General features: G+C 40.7%; 2 protein-coding genes across 2 annotated transcripts; one reads left to right on the plus strand and one right to left on the minus strand.

Moving 5' to 3' along the window:
• Positions 1–2,302: 2,302 nt before the first annotated feature.
• LOC147160138 (troponin I, slow skeletal muscle-like) lies at positions 2,303–7,528 on the minus strand. The gene is made up of 8 exons (XM_086058576.1): positions 5,288–7,528; positions 4,996–5,169; positions 4,489–4,530; positions 3,341–3,382; positions 3,145–3,276; positions 2,995–3,084; positions 2,635–2,817; positions 2,303–2,565 (listed from the first exon to the last, which is right to left on the minus strand). Exons 3-8 carry the CDS (start codon positions 4,528–4,530, stop codon positions 2,464–2,466), a joined length of 591 nt encoding a protein of 196 aa, XP_085914702.1. The 5' UTR covers positions 4,996–5,169; positions 5,288–7,528; the 3' UTR covers positions 2,303–2,463.
• Positions 6,811–19,728, plus strand: st8sia1 (ST8 alpha-N-acetyl-neuraminide alpha-2,8-sialyltransferase 1). Its single transcript, XM_086058575.1, has 5 exons — positions 6,811–7,439; positions 9,535–9,679; positions 15,468–15,577; positions 15,857–15,949; positions 16,855–19,728. Exons 1-5 carry the CDS (start codon positions 7,258–7,260, stop codon positions 17,315–17,317), a joined length of 993 nt encoding a protein of 330 aa, XP_085914701.1. The 5' UTR covers positions 6,811–7,257; the 3' UTR covers positions 17,318–19,728.
• The last annotated feature ends 808 nt before the right edge of the window (positions 19,729–20,536 follow it).

Genomic DNA, 20,536 nt, shown 5'->3' on the forward strand with positions numbered 1-20,536 from the left:
GGAGCCTGGCAGCAAAGTTTGATGAGTCCCTGCTAAAACCCTAATAAATCAGCTCTGCAAGGTCAGACCTTGAGCAAGTGACTATTAGTCACACTCTTATGACGGATACCTTCGTAAGCTTCTTAAATCCTTACTCGAGACGAAACATACACAACAACATGAGTACCAGGCTGCTTTAGGATTACTCACATTTGTAAAGGTCAATATACGTTAGCTTAATGCTTTGAAGTCGCTCGTTGGCTCATTGAAACTTTCTTGTGATTTATAGATCCCCATTGGCTATTGGCAGGCCATACTGATGGAAAAGGGAACGTCATAAAAGTTTTAGGGGTTGGTAACGGTGGCCTTTTTTTTTTAAACATCACAAAAACTGGAGTGCAAAATAAGGCCTAGAAATGGACATCTGCACACTATATGATACTTGTTGGAAAATTTGAGAGAGTTATTAAGGACATTTTGAAAGATCATTTGGCTGCTGCATACCCAACATAATGTCATGCATAAACTGAGCCCTAGGCATCCAGTCACGGGGGTCTAATCACCAGCTGCCCCCCACTCCCATTCCATTCTTGACACCCCCTTGCAGCGAGTGGTGAATAAATGACTAGTTGTGGATGTTTATGGTGAAAAGATGCTAACATGGATTTTCTTTGTAGACTACTTCTTTTCCTAGGGGTGCCACAAGTTTCACAAAAATTCTGTCATATTTCATTTTAAAACCACAGAAACCTTTTTGATTTCTTAGATTTATGTCCACGTTTAAGACCCTTAAAGTCATGTGGATGTCTGCTACCATCTAGTGGCTTTCAGAAAGGCCTCAGTTTTGCCACACTTGCACGTGTCCGTCATCTTTATGTTTTGCACATCTGGAGCATTTGTTCTATGTGAAGGTTGTGTCTATTTATAGACGAGACTGTCATTAGCAGCTTAGCAAGGGGTCACACCAGGGCAGACAGGAGCTTGGCCGCAGATGGATGCGAGCGTCCGTAGCCATCCTTTGATGAGTGGATGCTGGGATGCTTCATACACGTGTGTAAGCGGATATCCAACGGCTGCCATGCTTGGGATGACAAAGGCCGTATGAGCGAAAGCCAACCGACGCATTGTAAGATGCCTTCTAAAAACAATGTGATATAGGGCGGCTAAAAATATGCAGCCCAGGTGCCCGTCATCTGTGTCTGGCGCCTCACAGTACATATAGAAATTGCAGTTTGGCCTGATAGTGCGGAATTTGAATGATCGCCACTTTGTAACGCAGACTGGCGTTACTCGCATTGCCCCCCCCCCCCCACAGTTGATTTTTTTGGTAAATAATTTTTATCCCAATGAAAAATTTGAAAATTTTACTTTGGAAGTGGCTGACATGGTTACAGATGCTGCAAAGAAAATGTGTTTCTGAAGTTGCAGGAATATGAAAATTTGCAGAGATCTAGCAAATAATGAAGTCATTAAAACTACATCAAATTCTCAAGAAATTATATATGGATAAATGGTAAATAATACAAATCATCATTTGTATTACATGTATTTCATTCCCTCAGCCGATGAGAATTGATAGAACAGAATCAATCTGATCCGATGCCTGAATCAATCAGGCATAATAGCCTACTGTACATGCTGCCACTGGCCACCTCTTCATAACCTCACAAGCCAGATTGATCATTGTGATTCGCTCAAGGGAGTTCTTCACATGATGAATTTGGAACTTCACTCGGCAGATTCGTTCGGGAAAGGAGGGACCTGCTGTACAATACTACGAGCCGATTGGACGATGCGGCATCTTTGCATGTTTGTTTTGACCAATCAAGGTAACAGATGCAAATGTCGTTTTCCGTCTCGTCTTGGGGGGCGGAAGCATAAACATCTTTACCAGATAAAAATGCAAAAGGCGCCTCTAGCTATTCAAATTCAGCAAGGAAACAGTGAGTAATTTTGCGAGAACAGAATTAATTGCAGCGTCCATATATCTGTTAGGTTTGTTTATTTCTCCCCCGCCATCTGCGATTATTGGTTTCGTCCCGCCCTAAACAACGCCTGATTGGTCCAACCTAAAAAAGGTCAGCTGCAAGCGTATCAGTGAGAGCGGTACAAGGTGTATTCTCCATATGTATTCTTTGTGAACTCACAAATACCGCGAGAATTCAGCTTGCAAGGTTAACCTCTTCGCTCTGTCCCTGCTTGTCATTGGGCACTGGGTAGTACAGCCTGCAGGTGTATTTTGATTTAAAGACAAAAAAAAAAGCTTTTAAATGTAAAAGTGTCATCCGCTTAGAAGGTTGCACATAAAAAAAGATCAACTCCATTTCAAAAGAGGAAAAACTATTGATTTATTTCCTCTTTTACCGGCCAATGAAAAATACAAAAGGGATCCTACAGTATGTCAAGTTGAAATGATTTGAAAAGTGTCTGTCAAACATGAAGGCTAATTCCTACATTTTGCCTGTCAGGACCCCGTCTTTGGAATCACTGTGCGGCGCCGCCAGTATCGAACATCTTTTTGCGGCCCTCCATGCCCGACATAGCCTCCACGTTCTTACGCCAGTCGCCTACCTCGCTCGTGAGCACCTGGGCAAGGCAGAGGGAGATCCACAATGTGAGGCCGCACGGGATCGTGGGGGTGCATTTTGGTCGTACCTTGTCCTGTTTGACGTCCTCCTTCTTGACCGACTTGAGGTTGGCGCGGAGATCCATGGAGCCTTTGTGCTTGGAGCCCAGGAGGGCTCTCATCATCTCATCGGCGGACACTCTCACCTTCCTCAGGGCAGGCTTTTTGAACTTCCCCCCCAGGTCCTGCACCTTCAGTTTCAGCTCACGGATCTATACGATAGGAAATTTACTACTTACAGACATAGAAATCACAATGCCATGGTGCAATCTCAAATCATTTTTAGCGAATATTTTAGGGAACTACTGGACCCACTAAATCAAATTGTCCATATAATTATTAGGGAATGAGCCACCAGATTTAATGTAGCAAGATAATGAGAAACTCACATCGATGTTGTGCTTGTTGACTTTGTATTCACAGTCGTATCTCTCTTCGTCCACCACGTCGATCTTTGAATGCAGCTGTTTGCACAGGTTCTGAGGAGGCGGGAATATTTCAGGATGTTTCTTTGGGTCTTTTATTGCTGCCTGACATACCTGCAGCTCGTCCAGAGACAACCCAGACAGCTGCAGAAGAGGCAGCTTCTCCTCCAGGTAGCGCACTTTCTCCTCCTCCCGCTCCTGCCTCTCATTCTCCAGATCTTCGCAGGCTCTCGTCAAGAGGAGCATCTGATTGGATGGAAGGGCATGTCAATCGAAAGGTCTTAACGCAGTCGCATGGCAAAGGACTCACCTTTAAGGAGAGCTTGCGGGAAGCCGTGATCTTTGACTTCGGCTAAAGAAAAACAAAAAAAGCATTTTTTTTCCCCAACAATTTTTAACTCCAGAAATGTCGGTATGGTCAAAGATGATATAGCAAAACTGTGCTTCAATGTATAAAAAATAACCAGTATAATGCATTCACTAAATTAAAAATATCTAAAAACAAGATAAATTAAAAAATACGTCAAATAAATTCAGTAAACACAATTATTTAAAATTAACTTAAAAATATTACTAATATATACCAAAATATTATATTTGTATTTTACTATTTAAATATTTTTTGAAATATTAATTAACTAAATTCATAATTATTAACAATAAGTGAATAAATAATATTAACATATTTCAGAAATTCCAACTATTCGTTTCTTTTGACTAGGAAAAATATACACATTAAAAAAATAACCATAAAAAATAAACAATAATAAATAATAAAAATAATAATAAAATATGGTAAATTTAAACTTCTTTCAATTTTTTTTTTTTTTATCTTTAAACAAATTTAAATTAATGTCTAAAATACAAAAACAAAACAAATGTTGATAAAAACTGGTACCGGTTTTGTACCTATAGATTATTTTTTCACTTCCCTAAGCTAAACAAATATACACAATTTTGCGTGAAAGAAAGTCACGATAGTTACAATAAATCTAATTAATACAGAGGTTTTTAGTTATTTCTGTGTCAAAAAAAATCTCTGTGAAAGCTTAATGGCCACACCCATAGACTTCAAAATCTACTTCTGACGTAAACATACGGGGAAAAAAATCCTTAAGTACAATTCCTAATTTTCACTGAATCACTGATGAAATAGACCAAACGACACTTGACACTTTTACATGCTCTTGTTACTAACTACCACTTCCAATAGCAGTGCATGTCATATATGGCCAAACCACACATGCTTGCTGTACTGCGAGTCGACAGGCATGCACTGAAAAGATAAAAGTTGTATTAATAGCCAGGATGAACGCTTATGTGGATGCTGATAACAACAGTGAGGGGGTAGTTAGGAGAGGCAGATAAGCTGGAGCCGATTATTTGGCGTCCGCTCACAACAAGGACGCCGTGTCCCCTTTTGCCGACATGGAGGATTAGCGGTGTGTGAATACTCACCTTATCCCACTTGGCGTTCATCGCTGTCGTTCTGCTCTGCATCTGCAACAAACAACGGAAGGGCGAGGACGATGAAGCCACCATGATTAGTTTGACTTGAACAGGCTTGGGGATTCCAGGTCCAGAAAGTAAAAACCCTGAAAAAGTTTGGCTTTAGCCACAGGTGCTTCTACTCAACAGGTGGAGACAAGCTCGTTTACCTGCCAGTCGAGTAGAAGAACCTGTGACAATCTGTGGCAGGGTTTTTATTTTCTTGACCTGGATTCCCCAACCCTGGACTTTAAGTATATTAATATAAATATTGAATATGTTTAACCAAACTATATGTTGACCTAAAGCATATAGCATTTTGTTTTAGCATGTTTCATAAACAAAAACTGACATAGACCTCTTCCTTCCATTTTTTTTTTTGTGTGGCCTTAGTTTCAAAAGCTTGAACATTAACGAAATACAAGATCAGTCACACATCATTCCAAAAAATGTCAAAAAATTGAGTCATGACCTTACCTTGAGTGCCTGTGGAGTGCTCTCTGAGTCGAATGGGCCACAACAATGCACACCCTCGGACAACGGGTGCCTTTATATCAGCCAGCGGACGACGAGATAAAACGTCTGGTCCAGCAAGAATGTGCTGGCACGGGCCCAGGCCTGACATATGACCTGCCTTAGCTGACACTGTCACTACAGGGGAGAAAAAGTCAAAGAAGTTCGGATGAGAACAGTACACATTGCTGACACATTTTTGGCTTGTGTCGATGCAAAATGAGGGTGAAATAAAGAGTGGGAGATAAATAAATACGCAAAAGATGATCTGTCCATCCATCTTGGGTGTTCTGTCGTTGCTCTTCAGTGATCCTCAGCAGGTGTAGGCGCTATTCCTGATGCAACCCAACTCCGGACGCACACACAATACACAAAAAGAGCAGATGATGTCACAACTTTCTCGTCATTGTCTGCAATTGTTTTTATACTACGCTTGTTTTCATGACTAAAACTGGCCACAATTTGGCTTGAAAACCCATAAAAATCACTCAAATAGGACACACTATTGAATAGATCATGATTGTTTTTGAATGGACTGAAAATGTGGCAAATAAAAAAAACTTGAAAGTGTTCGTCCAGAAAGCTCTATAACGGTGCTGAAGTGTTACTGCTCAAACCGGCCAGCAGATGGCGGCAGAGCATCTAATTTAAAACCTGCCATTGACTCAGTGAAACTCGCAATGACAAAACCGGAAATTAAAGCATATAATTCACAATCAAACATTACAGTTCGCCTAGTAGAATAACTTTGGCATACTAGTAGGATGACTACATGTTAGTAGTAGGCAAAATTACACTAGTTAATGTTAGAAGAACAGCTTTGTCTTCCGCATGTTCGTTGTCTTTCGGGTAGTGAGAATGTTGATTATCCGAATACAGGCTGGAGATCGATGAACAGTTGCTTCGAAGCTATTATTTCACAGAATATTCCGGGCACCTATGAGTGACAGACAATGGCTGCAGCTTCTCACAAGTGGGAAGATTTCAGAGGACTTACAACATTCTTATACTATCTTGAAGGGCGGTACCACAAAACCCCCAAGCCCCCAGCTCCCTCGGAGTTCACCAGACATGAGATAAGACTTTTAAAAACATCATTCAATACACATTGCCAATGGCCTTTTGATGTGGAAATATAGTAGGTCTAAGTCATGACGTCACCTAGCAGAAATTGCGATAACACTCACAAAGCTTTACTGAGGAAATAAGGAAATTAAAACAGTTATGACTAAATCTGGGCAGAAGACCCTCTTCATTAACAACTGTTTCTACATGGTGGTACTACTGGTAAAAATACAAACAAGCATGGCGATTGTGTAAACACCTCCACAATTTTTTTTTAAACAGAATTGAATTCCTCAATTTACCATGAGAAATTTGACTAAAATAAATACTTTTTGTATAAATACTTCTGAGTACCATATGTGCTAACTGTAATCCATTTACCAAATGCAAATACATAAATATGTGACAAACAGGCTTGCTTAAACCAAGCATAAGATTCTGCTGATGACAGAAATCTCAATTAACATGTCAAAACTATGAATAAAAACGTGTCTTTTGCACAAATATACCTCACCGATTCCCTAAGTGTTGCGGACTAGTAGGCCTACCCTACTCTGCCAACACTAGCTAGCATGGTGGAAGAAGCCAGTGCTCGCTCTAATAGCTCGCTAATTAGAGCGAAGTAATCGAATATATATTTTTAATCTGAAGGTTGCATTTCCGTTCTGCTCCTCACTGTGTATGGTGGGTTTGACACCCCTCCATTAGAAGGAAAACCGCTTTGTTCCCGAGGAGGGGGTGAGGACAAAAAAAGGGGGTGCACACTCGGGGGGAGGTTCCGTCCAGTCGCCCCGCGGAGGCCCCAGTAGAGGCCACGAGACGAGCGAGGACGCCACGCCGGGAAGGAGCGCCTCCTTTGCGGGCGAGGACCCGGAGAGACACCCGGCGACGGCGGACGGGCTCAAATGCGACGATGGTGAAGGCGAAGCCCACATTTGGTTCTAGAACGACGCGCTCCACCATTTGGGCTGAACGGACAACAAACAAAACCGGTCCGGCAAGGCACGCGGCGTAGCGCCCGACCCGGTCCGACACGGCCGCTCCTCACGATCACACTCCGCCCCGCGTGAATGCGGCATGAGGTGGAGGCTCCGCTCCAGCGCTGCGCTCTTCTAGTCTGACAGTCGGTGTGGGAGACGGCCGAAGTGGGAGATCGGGAGGATGTTGATGCGGTGCTACCGGGCCAAGCTTTCGGCGTGGGCCGCTGTGTGCGTGCTGGTACTGTGCTGGTTCTACGAATTCCCCGTGTACCGTATGCCCCGGGACAAGGACATCGTGGAAGAGGTGCTGAGGCAGCAGGGCCACGCGTGGAAGAGGAACCAGACTGGCATCGACCTTTACAGGTACGCGCAGACGCACACGATCCCTCTGTCTTAAACAATGTGGTCCATTAACTCCCATTGTGTCAATAAATCTCATCACATATCGCCAGATAATGATCAGAAAACAAAGGCGATTACTGTATGTTCACAACAATGAGAGTGACACACGCACACGCACACACGCACACACCTATGCAATCCTGTGCAAATAGAAGATGCCGAGCATGGCAAGTGTTTTGTGTGTGGTCAAGAAAATAGAAGGAAATTCTGCTAATTAGAGTAAAAATGCAGAAAAAAATGCCAAGTTAGGTTATTTGTCCAGTTAACACCCCAAAACATACACGATTTTGACTATTTACGCGTTAATGTTTTTTTTGTAAAAAATCCAACACAATTTGCATGATGAAAGGTGTAGTTTGGGGGCAGATAAGCTAAATTTGCATTTTAAAAAATCAATTACCCCACAAAATTTGCCCAGTTCACTAATTACAGTGCAGTACTTTTTTGTGTGTATGTGCAAAATCCTACCAAATTCCTATAAAAGGCTTAACTCGAGTGCAGACTATCTCAATTTGCATTAAAAAAAAAAAACTTAAATTGCCCCCCAAATTACATTCAGTCCACAAGCCACAGTTCATTACTTTTTTGTGTGTAAAATCCTCTAAATTTTCATGACAGGAGGCCTAACTTGAGTGCAGACAATCTTAATGTGTGTAACAAAACCTCCAGTTCGTTCAAAATTACATCCAGTCTATACCAATTACAGTGCAGATCAGTGTGTTTTTGTGTGTTTTATTTTTTTATTCTACAAAAGTCTCAGCATAAGAAGCTTAACTTAAAGAGTAACTCAACACTAAATCAAATTTTTTTTAATGATATGAACAAACAAATGCTGTCTACATGTCCTGGTCATTATTGTTGACATTTTAGTGCATGTTTTTGTTGAAAGCTTGAATTTGGGGCAAAACCATGCATGTTGTGATCTAGTTGTGATCAGCTGCTATAACTGCTTCAAACATCAAAGCGATTGTAGGAACTGAAAACATTTTGGTTTGTTGCTGTTAATCTTGATGTTATTTTGCGTTTCTGTAAAGCGCTTTGTGACAACTAAGGCAGTTTGAAAGCGCTATATAAATAAAGATGACTTAACTTGGCTATTGCATATAAAAATAAAAATAAATCCCATATACATCCAGTGCACCAGATGCAGTTCATTAGGTTCATTTTGTACAAATTCTTATGCCAACATGCTTAACTTGATTGTCGACTTTCACCAAGACCAAACAGTTTACATTAAAAAAAAAAAGCGGCTGCTGAAGCCCTAAAAATAGACGCCCATTGGCAAAATGATTCACAAAATTTTTAAAAAGCAGTAGTAGATATATTTAAGTTGGGTATTCATTTCTGTTGACCTAATTACAAAGGAGGTGAGTGCAAAAGTCTTCACACCCCTGTTCAAATGGCGAAGGTCTGTGCACATTGCATTCAAATAAATACCCAGCTACATAAAAAAAAACTTTTCGGTGGGAATTGATGACTACACGCTTTTGGGTTGTTGTTGTTTTTTAAATCAAGTATTGATGAATGGAAAAAAAAAATCAGGCTGCAGGCCCTTTTCTCATCCGGGGACAGAAGGGCCCGACGCTATCTAATGGTCTATCTGGGCATGTGCGCATGTGCCTGCACTCCCTCACAATTGACATTGTTTGCTTGTTTTTCTTTTTGGATCGTAAGGTTCCTCAATTAACCCCCAAAAGAGTATTGTACAAAATCTTACCAAATCCCTTTGATCACAGCCTAGGCTAGGCTTACATATTGTCGCTGCTGTGTGAAAAATACTTTCAAAAACCTTTATTTTTTATTTATTTTTTTATTTTTGAGTTTTTAGGATGAAACTGAATGTAGACTTCCCAAAAATGTAAACATAATCAAAATAAATAAAATATGGACATAAGTGTTTTTTTCCACATAGCAGCGATGATATGATTGAAATCAATACCATTTAGACAAAAATCTTATCAAAATGGTACTAAAATTGGATTTCCACCAAAATGTCATGTGCTATTGTTTATGTTTTTATATTTAAGTGGGGCCCCTTTTGGTTTGTCCCTCCCAGGAAGCTGCTGAGCGACTGCTGCGACCCGCAGCATCAGTTCGCGCTGACCAAGGAAAACTCGCCGGTAGGCAAGGTGCTGTGGTACGACGGCGAGTTCTACCACTCGCACACGGTCAACAACGAGACCCACTCGCTGTTTGTGCAGGTAAGCAAAGAAGAGGCGGGAACTGTTTTGGTTTTTCCTGCACTCAGCGCAACATGACGCCGCTGTGGGTTTATGATATGGATGATGTTGCAGAAGTTGGGGGCTGATTGCAGTCGATCCATGAGAAGTGCATTTAAAGATCTTCCACTTTCATTTACAGAGATATAAACACAAGCCACTCTGTCTTATGGTCTTTGCATATACTAAACAGCAGGGAAAAAGGACCCACTGTTTGTTTTTCCCCAACCAAATCAAGCTCTGTTGTTTTGGGCTCACTTTAAAGTGATAAGGGCATGAGACAAAATCACGCTTAAAGCATTTTTGAGAATGAGTGCAAGCACAAATAATATGATTCAAGATTTTCAGCGCGTGATTTAAAAAATCGGAAAATACTCGGTTGATATGCATTGATTCGAGGAACCATTCGTTTTGGCGTAAATATTATATTAGTTAATAACAACATATTCAATTGTGTGCGTCTAATACACTTTAATAAAATGTAGTTGATCACCTTGGAGGCCTCGGAACGCAGTGTTGATATCCTGCTTGTTGGGAAGTGAGGTGGGGCGCGGGGGTTGTGGTGGTGTGGTGGGATGAGATGAATATCTGACCCTAATTTGCAGGCGTGATCAGTGCATGCTCATTCATGAAGGGGGAGGTGAATAGAAGTAGGAATAATAGAAGCAGAGTGGCCTTGCTAAACCTTCGAGTGGTAAGGTTGGGATTTTTTGAAGGGTTTTAGTAGGATACTGTACAAAAAAGAAGCACACATTTTTTCTCATAAATTTTTGCTGCACTTCACCTTTTCCATGGCAAAGGCTATGAAAACGTATCTACATTTTTTTCTTTTATTTTTTTACATTTTTCATGTTGGCATCGTGGGGTGCTGTATGTAGAATTTCAAGGGGGAAAAGATAATATAAGGCTATAATCTAAGAAAATGTCAGAATTTAAGCAGATGCACTGTGTTTTGTGACAAAAAAGCATATTTAGTAGTAAGCAATTAGCATAATATTCCCCTAACATTCTCAAATTGCAGAAAATAATTCCCTGACGTTCTAATTGTTGAAAAATCATAGATACTTGGACTAACTATACAAAACCTGTTAAAAAAAGTATGTGGCTAGTAGAATTCACTGCATTTTGCATCATGGTGTTATCATGCTATGCTAACTTAAGCACCAAATAAAGATATAAATGAAGGTTAAATGGTAAAAGAGGGTTGCAATTTTTTACGTTTAAACTGCACAGTTTCCAAAAGTTGTCCACACGTATTGCAACAAATTCCACAAGTCTTTACTTGAAAAATGTTTATTTACTGTAGCTACAAAAAAGACAATATTTTGCCATAGTCTCCAAGCATTTTAGCATGTACTTTTTTCATGTTTCGAAATGCAATTGAAAATAACACCCTCAAAATGTCAGTTCATTAGTTACATTTTCAGAAGTTCTTGCGGAAATAAACCACACTGCCCCCTGTTGATTTGAAGTGTCAATTACAAGGAATTCTAGCTTTTCTCCACATAAAAATCATTCGAAAAACATGAGTCACTGTAACAAGCACTATGAGGGATGTCACATTTCCCAGAGCAGTGAATGCCTTATTTGCATAACTCTTGGTTCCCCTTTGCGCATTTTTCTGCTTTACCGCGTGACTCTCCGAGGTGCGTCTATTTTTAGCACCTCATTTACAGGGCTGTTTTTGCTACGTTAGATGCACACTCACACTGTCGCTTTTTTCCGACCAAGAGCTGCGATTTAATGCTCGCAGCACAGACGAGCTTTCACTCTAAGCGCCCTTATTCGATTTGGGCATTAGCCCAGGAAAGCACTGTAGACTGGTTGGTGGTCACAAATTAAATGTACAGTCCTGTACTGGATTGCACAGTTGCTGTTTACCTCTGCCAAGCACATGACTACAGAATGTAATTTATCTCACTGGTGTGGGACCAAAACCTCCAACCCCAAAAAGGGCATATTTGTTCAACCATTAACATAGCATCATCAAATGGAGCAAGCCTTTGATTGGTCAATTATTCAAATGCCCAAAATAGCACAATGCATTGTAATTACTGCACATATTGTTGTATTTGTGTGTTGCTCGTGTGCCTTTAATGGGTGGGACCTAATTGACGGGATGACCACATTTTCGGCGTGATTTATGACGCGAAGCCTCGAAAAAATGCATGGATTGAGCACAGACAGTCCGCAAGTTTACGTCCGTCGTCAATATACAAACGGTCCTTCTCATTCCGTGTACAGAGGGGGGGCTGTTTTTTCGTCAGTTGTTGCTTCAGGTCTCTCCGCACTGCTATTGATATAGCGCCTCCATAATGGCGCAACACTGCAACTGCAGTTAAAATGCGTTCCTGCCGAGCTTAATCAACACAGCCGGAGTGTGATATCAGTGGCTCGGGCTGGAGGTGGCGAGCAAATTAGGTGGAGGCGGCCGCCTCTAAATTTTGTACACAGGAAAAAACCCTGTTAAAAACAGTAAAAATGGTCCCTTTTAAAATAATCAGTTTGAAAAGCATTCATAGCTAACACAAGGGGTTTATGAGGATGTTGCATCATCAACATTCCGAGAAAATGAACACACACTCCATCATGCGCTACAAGAAGAAAGTGTGTGTGTATGTGTCTGTGCATGCATAGATTAGGAGGACAATTGAGTGCTGTCCACTTACTTGTACAGACGCTAAGATAGGTTCAATGCAAATTAATCAAGTCTTCAATAGCGAAAACAAAACACAAGTAAAATGGCCGCATTTTCATATCTGGTACTTCTCAAGCACCAGAAAATCCTCCATCTCCTCCATTTTAATAACGTCTTCCTTTTTTTGTGAGTAAAGCCAGATGAGGAAGGAGTGTGCATTTGTGAGTGTTATTAGAAGACAGACATGTTTCCAGAGGGATTTACTGTCTACTGGAGGCAGTGAGATGATGACTTGAAGTTCATTACTTCATTCCTGGTTTCTTTGTTTTAGCATTTGTTGGAAATCAGTCCTTGATTTCTGCGTGTTCAAATAAATTCAAAATTGAAATCTGTGAACAAGTTTGCCAGCTTTTATTTCAGAGTCTGAAAGACAAATTGAAGGGGCTGCTCAATCCTACAGCTCACCCACAAATGTGTCCTTCTCAAAGTTCATACATGCATATATACACAAATGTCCCCACCCCCTCCATCTTCAAGAAAGTACCATTTGGCCTTCCAGGCCAAATGACATTTCCTGTCAAAACAAGTCTACACACCCCCTCTCCTTATCTCAGGATATGGGCAAACACTTCCTTGTACCAGGGACCCCCCATAAAACCCCAGATAGAGCACAGCCCCCCAGGAATAAAAGAGAGACTTTGATCTTGTTTTGTCAGCAAAGCGAAATACAATCAGGCCATCTCCCATTGAGTTATTTTAGTCCTCAACAGATGTGAGGTAAATAATAGGCTCCTAGATACACAATTGACCTCTGTAGCATCTTCGCACCAGAGACTCCCGCATATCGGCCCTGTTGTTTCAGACACCCTTTATTTAGATTAAATCAGACACCTCACTTCCTTAGGGGGAAGAGAACACAGACCACAGTCTAACTAACATATGGGGAACAGTTTTACATATCTAACTAAAATCAAAAACACTTTGAAGAATATATATTGAAACAGAAAAACAATGTTAATAATCCAACATTCCCTCATTTGAACTATGCTATAGTTCAACACATTAGATATTGTTTTTAAAGGAAAATGCCAGCGGAATCCTCATCCCCCTCATTAGAAGCAACAGGAGACATCCATTGATTAGCAAAAGCTACCATCATATAAGACGACTTATTTTGTACATCCTGTTTTTCAATAGCAGTGGTAATAAGTCTTTGGCAAAGAGAACGAATACATGGTATTAAACAACATCCACAAATCGTTAATAACGCAGTGAAAACAGCCGCAGATATCAAAATTGAGGAAATCAAAGCTTTATAACGGCCAAACACATTCATCCAATTATCCCATACAGAAGTATCTACACCGGATTGCTCTTTCATTTTCTTATTGAGTGTTCGCAGCCCTTCAATTGCAATTGTCAGACTTCCATCTGGAGCAGTATTGTTAGGAATAAAAGTGCAACACTGATCTCCAAACATTGAGCAAACTCCGCCCTTTTCTGCCAGCAACATATCTAGTGCAATTCGATTTTGGAATGCGTACAGCCTCAAAGCCTGATTGAGTCCAATTTCCTAGTCTTTGTACATTATAATGTATATAATTAATTCTGTCTACGTTTTTGTTAATGGTGCACCACCAGCAAATTAGAGATTCGAATCCTGAGAGTACTTGATCAGTTAATTTGTACTCATCTGGCACACCTCTTGGTACTCCAATTGCATCAATGTAGGTGGGGACATTCTGCTCTTGCCAAGAATGTCGTTTGGTCCTCTGAACAGAAGAAGAAGGTTTTGGTTCCCAATTATCAATCATTTGTAAAAGGCTATCAATAGAGATGGGGTAGATTTGTACTGGCATGAGAAGGGTTATGAGAGCACAATACCCTCTTGTATTCAAAGGTAACTTATCAAATATTCTGTTGTCGCCACACCACCAGTATATGTCCGCTCTGGATCTCGGTTGGAACTTCTGTCCCACATCTACTATTGACACGCACTGAGTGATGTGATTTAGTTCCCCCAATTGATCTCCAGTACCTGTCATTTTTATACATGAAAAATTACCATTTGCAACTGTGTTTGAAAATATTGGTTCCTTGATTGATCCTTGATTTCTGCGTGTTCAAATAAATTCAAAGTTTGCCAGCTTTTATTTCAGAGTCTGAAAGACAAATTGAAGGGGCTGCTCAATCCTACAGCTCACCCACAAATGTGTCCTTCTCAAAGTTCATACATGCATATATACACAAATGTCCCCACCCCCTCCATCTTCAAGAAAGTACCAGGCCAAATGACATTTCCTGTCAAAACAAGTCTACACACCCCCTCTCCTTATCTCAGGATATGGGCAAACACTTCCTTGTACCAGGGACCCCCCATAAAACCCCAGATAGAGCACAGCCCCCCAGGAATAAAAGAGAGACTTTGATCTTGTTTTGTCAGCAAAGCGAAATACAATCAGGCCATCTCCCATTGAGTTATTTTAGTCCTCAACAGATGTGAGGTAAATAATTGGCTCCTAGATACACAATTGACCTCTGTAGCATCTTCGCACCAGAGACTCCCGCATATCGGCCCTGTTGTTTCAGACACCCCTTATTTAGATTAAATCAGACACCTCACTTCCTTAGGGGGAAGAGAACACAGACCACAGTCTAACTAACATATGAGGAACAGTTTTACATATCTAACTAAAATCAAAAACACTTTGAAGAATATATATTGAAACAGAAAAACAATGTTAATAATCCAACACATTGAACCTGGCAGAATTCCATACAAGACAAATACAGAAAAGTACGTGTTTAATGTGAACTAAAATAAGCATAGCACACCTCAAATAAAATTATTATAATAGAAAAGAAACATTAACATTTTGATGTATTAATGAGTTGCTATAATGTATGTCCAACCCCAAAATAAACCTCAGCAAGTTTGCCTAATGTACTGTAACAATTTAAAAGGAGTGTGTCCAAAAAAGTTAAGTTTTTGTACAAATTTATACTAAATTATTTTAACAGGCTGATCTTTGCCAGGGCCACAAAAGTGTAAAAACAAAAACGTGAAATATGTTTAAAAGACATTTGTCTTTTAAACATATTTCACGTTTTTGTTTTTCTCCCCTCCTCCAGGGCAACCCTCTGCAACTCCCCCTCAAGAAGTGCGCAGTGGTGGGCAACGGCGGCATCCTCCGGCACAGCCAGTGCGGCCGCGACATCGACCAGGCCGACTTTGTCATGAGGTAACATTCGCCGCCATCCGTTTTGACTTGCCGCTGTGCCTATTTGAATGAACCTAGCGTCCCTGTCATGAATTTGTCATTTTGATGAGAAGGGAACCTTCCAAGTTTCACTTGACGCCAAGAAAAGTTCTGGCCAAACAAGTCACGCAAGTTTGACATAACGTCTCGTGACTCACCCATACCAGTCGTTAAAACGCCAATTATGCAAACGATGATATCACGCAAGGAAAAGGGTTGTTGCACAGGTATTTACTTCCGTATTCCTTTTGTGTGTTACAGGTGTAACCTCCCGCCGCTCTCTAAGGAATACGTGGAAGACGTGGGCACCAAAACGCACCTGGTGACGGCCAACCCCAGCATTATTGAGAAAAAGTGAGTGCACATTACATCCTATTTTCCTCCTTCACAACAACAGCAAAAATTACAGAATCTATATTTTATTCGGAAAATGGCAGTTTGTGCATCATTATTTGTACCCCTTCTAGTATACTGTGCATGCCTTGGCCACCAGGGGGCAGTTTAACACAAACGGAAAAGTTTTGCAACTGTGATTCAGCAAACTGCAGTAAAATTAGTCCTTTTGCAGAGGATAAAGAATATATACCGGTAACCATAATTATATTGTGCTTAAGCGGTTTTGGTGACCACAACATTGATTTAAGTTTTGTTAGCTCATCCATGGTGTTTTGCATTGTGTCTTAGCATTAAGTTAGCCAACTTTTGCAATGTTACAATATTTGAATTGGTTAAACATGATTAAACAGTGTATTTCTCTTGTATTGTTCATTATTTATTTCATTTCACTCTTACATTTTATGTAATTGTTAGGTATTTCATTCATTTTTATTGAATAATTATTTTAATATTCATTTTTAAATTCATCTTGAGACTATATTTCACAGACTGCTTTAACATATAAAAAAGGTTATTTAGTATAATATTAGGGATGGGCAAGTACTGCTACAATTTATCGGCACTTGAAACTTTGTGGCCGTTTTGCAATCAGGAACTAGAAATGATTTATTAAAAACATTGACATTAATTTATTGGTATTGGTGACTACGCATGAGTTGAGTACTCATACTGGTATCGGTCTGAAAAAAAGTCTTATCGAATATCCCTCTACAATATACATGGTGTATATAACCAACCAAGGTGGTTTTAATGCTAAATAGATAAATAACAAATGGCTAAATATTGTTTTGTTGACTTTAAATGAAAATCTGAATTAGTATTGAGTCGATTGGGCAGGTGTACCTAATGAAGTGTCCCGTCAGATTCCAGAACCTGATGTGGTCACGCAAGGCATTCGTGGACAGCATGAAAGCGTACGACTCCAGCTTCGTCTACATGCCGGCGTTCTCCATGCGTCCGGGAACCGAGCCGTCGCTGCGCGCCTCCTACGCGCTGAGCGACTCCTCGTCCGAGCTCACTATGCTGTTCGCCAACCCCGCCTTCCTGCGCAGCGTTGGCCAATTCTGGAAAGCGCGCAGGGTGCACGCCCGCCGCCTCTCCACGGGCCTCTTCATGGTCAGCCTGGCGCTGGGTCTGTGCGACGAGGTGAGCGTGTATGGCTTCTGGCCCTTCTCCTCGGACCTGGCCGAGCAGCCCATCAGCCACCACTACTACGACGACATGCAGCCCTACCGCTGGTTCCACGCCATGCCCGAGGAGTTTGTGCAGCTGTGGGAGCTGCACAGAAGCGGGACCCTGCGCGTTCATCTGGGACGCTGCGGTTAAGTGGTCGGCCGCGCTATCAGCGTCAAATATTCACGCTGCCTGCTTGGGACCAGCGAGGACCCGGGTCTTGTTACTAGATCTTCTTGACCTATGGGGGCCCCACTCGGCCACTAACGAACTCCCGGTTGTCCAGCGGGAGGCGAGGAGGAGGAGCTTTGGAAATTGCGAACTCCCCGGATGTCTGTCGGGATGAGGAGGATGTGTGGAAGGATTTTCCGTGCTGCCTTTGGAAAGACGTTTGAGCATTTATTCAATATTCTACTCGTGCGTTGAATTCTTTAAATCATGTGCAGTACCAGTATACACTTTGTTTTCATGAGTAAGACAACGCAGACTAGGGCCCGATCCATTAATCGATCTAATCAGCTGATAGCAGGTCTCTTAAAAAAAATATTTTAACACATGAATGCATTACAACATAAGACTAAGATGATGACATTCAAACATTCCCGTTAAAAAAAATAAAAAAGGTGCTGTCTCTGTAAAGTTAAAATACTAAAGGAGAAGGTATGTAAGCGTTAAGGGACCATAAAAAGGAAGTTATATTATTATTATAATTTTTTTTAATTAAGTGTCAGATTAATTGATTATCTGAATTTTTTCTGCCTAATATCGTAATCAACGTCTGCCTAAAAATCAATCATGCCGTAATACAGACAATGACAGCGTATTACTAGTGACATTTTTCCCCACTAGTGTATAACATTCCTGTGTACCAATAGGACGACTTGGGTGCACTAGGAGAGGGACCATATCTACCAGATTTGTTTTCCCCTTCACTTTTTTGTTCCTCTACTGTGTAACATTTCTACGCAGTGTTATTATGCCTATATCTTCCTAGTGACGTTTTTTCTATGACTACTGTATGATGTTTTTGTACAATAGTAGGACCACTCAACTGTATTTTTTTTCCCTCTCCACTGTTGTTTGACATTTCTGCGCACTAGTAGAACAAATGCCTTACTAAAGTGATCTCTTTCCACTAGTGTAAGCAATTCTATGAACTAGTAAAACAACTAGGGCATAGTAAAACAACTATATCATAAAGGGATTCTCCCCCCCCCCTTTGCAAGCCTCCGTTACTGTATTTATATTTTTTGCGCTAGTGACTATCTTACGAGTAGAACAATTATGTCTTCCCAATAACATTTTCCCCACTTCTTCCTTCCGCAAATATGACATTTAGTATTAGACATTAGCATTATTTTATAATGTCACTCTTAGTATGAGTAGCATGCAATTGTCAACTTGAGCAGTTTTACCTTACTAGTCACTTGTTCTTATAGTGCACCTAACGTTCTCCTAGTGTGCCGAATTGTTTTACTAGTGTGGACAAGACATACTCAAGAATTGACCATTCAACGCACCAGTAAGGAATCAAATAAATGCCCAAACGGCGTTCCATAGTGGATTATGAGTGGTGAGCGTGTCTGCCTCACAGTTTTGAGGATCTGGGTTCGAGTCCAATCTTCTCTGCAGAGATGTGTTCTCTCTCCCACATTCCAAAAACATGCATGTTATGTCCATTGAAAACTCCAAATTGTCCATAGGTGTGAATGAAAGTGCTCGTTTGTCTATGTGATCGTCTGGCAAGCAGTCCTGTCCAAAAGTCAGCTGGGATAGGCCGCAGCTCACCTGCCAACTTCATGAGGACAAGCGATATAGAAAATAGATGTATGAATGGATTTCTTCCTGCATTTTTGTTTCTTTATGCTTGGATGCCATATTAATTGGCTTTTTGGGGGCCATTAGCCGATTTAAAAATAAAAATAAAAGGGAAAATTGTTGCTGTTGTTGCTCAGGATCCATCAGGAAGCATCATTTCCACACACACAAAAATGTTCTTGCCACAAGCACAAAGTTCCTTTCTGCTAAGTGGAGCCATCATTATGTACAGATTTCACACTAATTTGCTGCACTTTTATTTTTCCTTTTTTTTGTAATCACTAATGTAATTTTGTGCACGTGCACAAGAGCCAAATAAAGGTGGCAGTGCAACTTGTGATAGAAGAGTGCACTTGTGTAAACTGCTGACTTGTTTGTTTTGTACAAGAATGTGCCATACTCTCCTTTGCAATTCAATTATTTATCGTTTCTTGGTCAAGATGAAGATTGAGTGCCTTTTTTATATTAGTTGTGAATGGATAATTCGATTTCTGGGTGCCATTGATCGGCCTGATGACATCCTCTTTTAATTTATTAAATTGAACAAAATGTGATGGTGTAAAGGTGCGTGCTCGTGAATGACATGACACTTATGTGACTTGCTGTGTTGGTTCATGAAACTGTGTTTTTAAAAATATGTGCTCATTTCATACTGAGAGGTAGGGAACTGTTGGGATTTGAAGGAAAATGTGACGTGATTTACCGCTTGGGATTTAGATTAAAGCTTCATTTTGTAGCTGATCCCAGCCAACGACTGCTGTTTCTTGTCTCGTCTTGTCTCATCTCTGGCATACAGGCATGTCCAAATGGGAAGAAGAGTCTTAATTCTCAACCCAGTAGGTGTCAAATCCCACAAATTGGATAGAAAATGTGTATATTTACATACATTTAGACAGATACAGTATAAACTGTACATGTATACACACACTCACACATATGTCTCATGCAAGTGAATGAATGTAAAGACAATGAAGCATGGCAACACTGCTGTCAGATAAGACTGTGGGAGGATTTGTAGTCAAATAGGATTCAAATGGGAATTGTTGTTTGGCAAGTCTTTTTCGTGTTTTCATCTAGCGTTGGAGAAATCTTCCCGTAAAAATCTTTCAGACCTGCGTGGGCTACCAACATAATGGCCAACATTTTAAGTGACACTTACAATTTTTTTTTTTTTTTTTACCTAAATGATAGGCCATTTCAAAACAGATGTTAAATGCAAATGTATTCAACGCCAACCGAAGTGACTTAAGGGCGGCAACTGTATTGCTCTTTCTTGCTGGTGCCGTCGCGGTCACCTTGGGGCATCATAAAACATAAAGACGGATGTTTATTTTAGATGTCTTGGGATCATCAGTGCAGCACACATATTACTTGTTGTTTATAGAGGATCAAGAACCTCTAAGACTAAGTAGTTATTTGTCTATGCGTTGCTGCATCATTTGTGTTGAATCTGTTGCTTGAGGGGTTATAGCACCGCAACAGAGATCCTATTTGCATTAGCATTAAGCTAGCAGACTGAAAACCTAAGCTATGTGGTTGTTTTAAATACACAAG

The sequence above is a fragment of the Leptonotus elevatus genome, chromosome 17 (assembly GCF_054856555.1).
Source record: "Leptonotus elevatus isolate MCC_2025b chromosome 17, RoL_Lele_1.0, whole genome shotgun sequence".
In the NCBI taxonomy this organism is placed as follows: domain Eukaryota; kingdom Metazoa; phylum Chordata; class Actinopteri; order Syngnathiformes; family Syngnathidae; genus Leptonotus; species Leptonotus elevatus.